The 6,331-nt window shown below is 27.9% G+C and overlaps 1 protein-coding gene across 4 annotated transcripts in view; it reads left to right on the forward strand.

Moving 5' to 3' along the window:
* LOC107452837 (serine/threonine-protein phosphatase 4 regulatory subunit 4) overlaps positions 1 to 5,843 on the forward strand; it is a 42,228-nt gene extending 36,385 nt beyond the window's left edge. For all 4 annotated transcript variants that reach the window (XM_071184960.1, XM_043047252.2, XM_043047250.2 and 1 more), the window contains exons 24-26: positions 1,148 to 1,593; positions 3,049 to 3,115; positions 3,202 to 5,843. In XM_071184960.1, coding sequence (XP_071041061.1) covers positions 1,148 to 1,593; positions 3,049 to 3,115; positions 3,202 to 3,226 — 538 coding nt within the window. In that variant the 3' untranslated portion in view covers positions 3,227 to 5,843. The remainder of the gene's footprint in view (positions 1 to 1,147; positions 1,594 to 3,048; positions 3,116 to 3,201) is intronic.
* Positions 5,844 to 6,331: the final 488 nt, after the last annotated feature.

A 6,331-nucleotide genomic window follows, 5' to 3' on the forward strand; every position in this document is an offset into this window, starting at 1 on the left:
TAGTTGATTAAAACCAAAGTCACTATCAAATACAGTACAGATTATTATATACATCATTATTAAATTTGAATAAAACATCTACCTAATAAATCCTAATGTTGTACAAAGGCATTATTACCAGACATTGATTAGTGATGTATTATCGAGTAATATTTTATTTTTCAGCATGTATAACGTAACTTCTAAACCAAACAAGATTGGTTAGATCTTGTTTTAGCCAATTAAATGTAAAAGTGCAAGATATTCTTCAGGCTTGAAACAATTTAAATTGGTAATCCTACCTTTAACCAGTTAAGCCTAGGTTTACCTTACATTCATAATTTATAACTAACTAGGGATGTAACGAATGTTCGGCCACTATTCGGCTCTTTTGCCGAATGTTCAACTGAGGATTTGGAGAAAAAAAATTTTGGCAAAGCTTTTTTGGGGGAAATTTTACAAGATTCAATAAAGAATTGTATAAAATAATGTTTTTTACTATTCATTATTAGTTTTAACGCATAATTGTTAAGTTCTAAAACTTGTTAACTTAGGTTTTGAAAAACATGTGGAAAAGCGAACTATGAAGAATTTAAACTAAATTACGTTATACTGTACCATGAGTTTTGTAATGCTGATTCTCTTTCTTTCTTTCTAATTATATTCATGCAAGTCAATTTCATCATTTTTTTCACACTCCATGTCTTAAAAAACGAGAACTCTTTTTTTAAAAATATTTTTGCTTATTTTTCTTTTTTAACTTTAAAGAAAGCATGTTTTCTTGTATGGGACAAATAACTAGTAACATAGAAAACTGTGATTCTCAACGTTAAAGTCATATTTTAGAACTGAAAATTTTTTTTTGTTTTGTTTCTCTTTTGATATTTTTATTAGCTTTTCTTTCTATCAGCACTTTTATTATGACAGCATTTCTGAGTTATGTATTTCTAACTATTTCTGAGTAAATGTATTAATGACTAATTTACTGTGCAGTTAAATCAGAAAGTCTGGAATTATGATTTGCCATAAATCATTTTTCTCCTGCTGGGCTACTACTTTTTAATTTGTTTGTGTATTTCGCAAAACATCTCTCATATTTTAAATCAATAAGAATTCGCTATCAAGAATTTAATTGCACTAAAGGTATACTATTGATTTTATTTTACAGACCCCACAGTCCAGCACAAAAACAAAGGACGTGGCCTCGACAAAAACGTTCATCTTTCATACCAAAGCATTCACTTGACAGATGCCCATCACCAATGCCTCCTAGACGTCTCTCAGATATAAGCAACAAAGAAATATCGTCCGAAAAGCACAACAATAAGCCTTTAATCAGTCCTTCAGAAAAAAATTGCAATAAACCTTTAATCAGTCCTTTGGAAACAAATTGCAATAAACCTTTAATCAGTCCTTCAGAAAAAAATTGCAATAAACCTTTAACCAGTTCTGAAAAAAAGGTTTTAAGTAATAATTCTTCATCACCTCATGTTAAAGAATCTCCCGTCAAACTTAGAAATCATTCATCCAAAATAAGCCAAATTTCTCCCTCATCACCACTGAAAGTTATAGAAATAAGACGAAGATCTAAAGGATCACTTTCACCATCTCCAGGTATAACAATGAAATTATTTAAGTTTTTATAGTAAACTCAACCTAAATTAGTTAATAGAACCCAAACCCCCCTCCCCAAAAAAAAACTTTTTTAAATGTTTGATTTGAAGTATTTTGCATTAATAATTGGAAACTCTAGGAGAATTAGTGTTCCCTTAAATTAGCCAATATTTTGTATTATCAACATTCGAATTAAAGAGAATCCACTGAATTATACAAAATTTAGTTATTATTATAATGAAATTTCATATAATACAGTGGACTCTGTGTAATTTAAATGCTGATGATTCAAAATATTGGGACATTCAAAGTAACATTCATTTCCCTAGAATTTCCTATTATTTAATGCAAAACTATTAATCAAGATTTTGCTTGCAGTTTTGATTGACTAGAAATATCCAGAGAAATTCGAAAAATTTTATTCTTTGTCTAAACTTCATGGCGGGGGTGGTGGCCCTGGGTGGAATGGGTGAAGTACGTCCGGAGCTTTATACTCCTGGTAGGGTCACCCAAGGTGTGAAGGCCATTCCACTGTACCCAGCTAAAGCACAAAGGCAACAAACAAAGTCAGTCTTCTTCCCTCGTTCGTCCACGGTTCTAGTACCAACAGAAGCTGCACACTTCTCCTTCAATGCAATGTGCACCAGGCTACACCTGATTAAACGGTGTTCTGGACTTTCTTGTTCTGAGCCAGGTGGAATAAGTAACAACAACAACAGCTTATTCAATATTTTTCCTACTAATTAATTAGTTTTAAAATGAAAGATTTTATAAACAAATATAAAATAAGCCAACTTTAGCAAACAGTTGCACCAAAATATTTTAAATACAATTAACTTCCGATTCTCAGCCGGCAGTAATGAAGCAAAACAATAGTTAGATGCTTAATAATAAAGCTACATGTTTCTAGCCCATTTTGTATGCTTTTCAAATATCTACTTAATTATTTTAGAATGAAGTTTTATAAAATTTATTTTATGAATATTTTGTTCTTTCCTCCCATGTACATTCATAGAAGAGTATAGAGTAGCAGTTTTTATCTAATCTTCTAATAATTTATAAATCCACTTTTATATCAAGATTATTTTACTTATAAATTTTAAATCGAAGCTTATAATAAAATTCAAAAAAATTTGTGAGTAAGAGAAGCTAATTTTCATTACTAACTTGTAATATACTTCTTACACTAAATTCAGAGTTGAAATCCTCAAATTTAAGTAAACAATACAATTTAAGTAAGCAATAACAATACGATTAAGTAAACAATACGATTTAAGTAAACAACACAATGAAAACACTTTAATATCAGTGGATGAAAATTCTGTTTTTATTTATTTTAAAAGTACTATCTCATTATTTAAGTGCTATTTAAGGTGTGTACATATTTATATTTTTAACATTTGAAAAAGATCTTTCACTTTTAGCATTTCTAAGTGCATTAATTGTTTTTTATAGAAATTCTCAAAAGATCCACTACTAACAGCTTTAACACGGAAAGTAAAATTCCAACTTCATCCTCTAAGTAAGTTGTTGACTTCTCACTGATAATTTACAAAAATAAATTTTTAAGCTCTTATAAAATTATATTTATGCATTTATTTAATTTAGGAAAACTGTTTCTAAAGGAAAATAAACTGTTGAATTTGTTAAGTGTGAGAGGAAACCAAGAAAAATTGTTCTATGTTGCAATTCTACAAGCGTCCAAGTTTGAATCTCGCACATCAATGCAATTTTGTTTTCTTTGTTATAGACTTATTCTATTGTTATTATAAATTAGTAATGTGTGGTGAAAAAAACTTGGTCCAAGAAATTAAATCATCAAGCAAAATTTTAAAAAAAAATACAGTAGAGCCTCATTAATTGGGACTGTTGCTTCCGATTATCGAAAATTTGTACTGTCTAAAATTATAATTGTGAGAAATTTCATAAATTATTATTTTTATTTTTTTTTGATGCACTAAAGAGATGCATACATTTGAAAATTTTCGCTTACTACGTAATACTTTTTTGTACAAATCATGTTTTTTGCTGCTCATTTTCTGACATTGTACAGACAATCTTATTCACAAGATAAACAAATTACAAACACTGAGTCGCAATTTTTCAGTTACTTTATTTAGATTTTTGTTCGCATATATTATGAATCTCACGTTTGAATAACATTGCAGTGTAATTCTGTTTTTTTTTTTTGTTCCAATTAATCTATATCACACTTTTTTATGATTGTTTTATACCAGGGGTTTCCAACTTACATGAGGCCGAGGGCCACAATTAAAAACACAAATCAAATGGCGGGCTGCAACTTAATCAAAATTTTATGTAGGACTCTTTTATGCTTGAAGGAACGTTAAATATTATTGTCAGATTTTTACCAAGTTGTACAAAACAATAGTATTGAATTACAAATTAAAGTAAGTAGATTTTAAAAATATTTAATAGCATATTAAAACATTTGAGCTACAATAACTTTAATGTGCACCTATGTATTAAACAATTAATGTGCAACAGATATCTAATTGTTAAGATATAAAACTTTAAAAAGGTTGGTATTAATACTTACGTAGTAGCCCACAAAATGTTCAATGAGAAAATTGAGGTTTGTCTGCTGCAACCACCGGAGAATAGATATTTACGTTTTAAATTTAAAATTTACAAATGTGTGTGTTAATATTTTCGTCCAAAACGAGTGGTTTCAAAAAGTTAAATCGGAGGATTTCTTCGAGAAAATTTCTGATACGCACATGCTAAATTATATTCACAAAATACAAAAAAAACTAAATAAAAAAGAGCAACATACATGATTATTTTTGTATTTGAATAAATGTTTTCTTGATGCAAAACCTGAGAAATAAATTTTCCTGCACCGTTAGTATGTTAAATTTCACTGAAACGAAGAAATTAGGTTTTTATTAACGAGAAAAGTATTTTAAACCCATACAGATTTTTTACGAAAATTGTTCGCAAAAATATATTTTAGTTATTAATATATTTTAGTTCGCAGGCCACAAAAAAAGGCTTTGCGGGCCGCCAGTTGGAAATTCCTGTTTTATACACTTAAGCAATTCTAGCATTTGAGATTATGAGAGTTTATTTTGTGGGAGTTCGCATGGTCCACCCTTAAATAAAATCTATATTGTCTTCCTTTGAAAAAAAAAAATATTGTATTACTCATCGAACTGTTGTTTTATCTCGGTTATATTGTGAATTTTTTTTTAAGATTCTATTTCTTTTATATATATTGTTAGGAAGTAGTATCGCTTCAGATCATTTTTTATTATGTGAGATTCTGCTGTACTGAAAATGCCTGTTTCTTCACTAATCTGAATGTTAAAAATATTGTAATATAATAAAATAGGCCAAAACATTTTTCACCATACATTACTCTTTTGATATTTTGTGACTCGTATCCAAGCATGCTAGTGACCCGGTGTTATTATTTTATTCCGATGTTTTTAACTAACCCTTTGTAATTATATCGTATCAAAAAGAATCTTCTGTATCGAATAAAAAAATTTTCACATATAAGCATCAATCCTAACTCATTCAATACTGGTGAGTTTAAAAATGTAAAATGCTGAACTAAAATTTTATTTTTGGTAGATGAGAGCTAAATTCTAAAATAAATAAATTATCAAATTTTAAAACCTCTATCTTTTTAGCATGTGAATATGTTATCGTAGTTTAATAGCATTTTGCTTTAACCTTCAATACAGCTTTACCTAATACGAAGCAATACAATCAATAATTAACATGATCTATATTTTTTTAAAAAGTCTTAGCAACTAAAATATTGAAATAATTATATTTTGCTTTCATAAACTAATCAATTCGTATTTACGAATAATATCAAAGTTATTACATAAAAAGGAATAGATTATATAGACTATAGATTTTTCAAAAATATATATAAATTTCATGACCTGTATAGCATAATATGAATATTTTAAGCACAAGGAATTTTTTGTCAATAAAATACAAAAATATATTACACTGCTAATAGTTTCCTATAAATTTAATTTGACTTATTTATGAGTCCAATTGCATACCAATACTTTTTAAGTGAATTTTCATTATATTATATATTACTCTACCGACAATATATTGTTAATTATTATTTACATTTTAGCTCTTGTCAAGCAGTATTCTTTTAAATTTGTTTTCATATTATAATTATGTGATGCAAAGAATGTCTTAAATGCAATAATGTACCAGTGATGTAATAAAGTGCAATATGTCGTTTTTATATACAAGTTTTTAGTTTTTTTAATTACTGAACGTTAAATAAAAGCTTTAGAAATTTTTTTAAACTTTTTTACCATCAATCTTAAGAGTAGGTTCAACTATACTCTGAAAAATAAGAGAAATTATTAGAACCTACACTTAAGGTAGTTGACAGCTAAATTGCTTGATAAATTAGAACTCAACTTATACTTCATAGAATATGTATATATTATGGAATAGATAATAGTTAACTCAATAATTAACAGCTCAAGATAATCTGATCTTCAATAACAAACACAAGGTTTTCTAACCTAATATTAAAAGTGTTATTTGTTGTGATTAAAAGGGTATAAGAAAAAGATTTTTGTTGGAGAATATTGTATGTTAAAAAGGACACATCCTAACTTATTTTTCGTGCCCCTTCTATGAATTTTGAAATATTGGACGTTAACGCTTAAGCTGAACAAGTGAAGCTTGTTATTTTAGTAATAACTTCCTGGCATGTTATATTTAATGG

The sequence above is a fragment of the Parasteatoda tepidariorum genome, chromosome 9 (assembly GCF_043381705.1).
Source record: "Parasteatoda tepidariorum isolate YZ-2023 chromosome 9, CAS_Ptep_4.0, whole genome shotgun sequence".
Classification (NCBI taxonomy): Eukaryota; Metazoa; Arthropoda; class Arachnida; order Araneae; family Theridiidae; genus Parasteatoda; species Parasteatoda tepidariorum.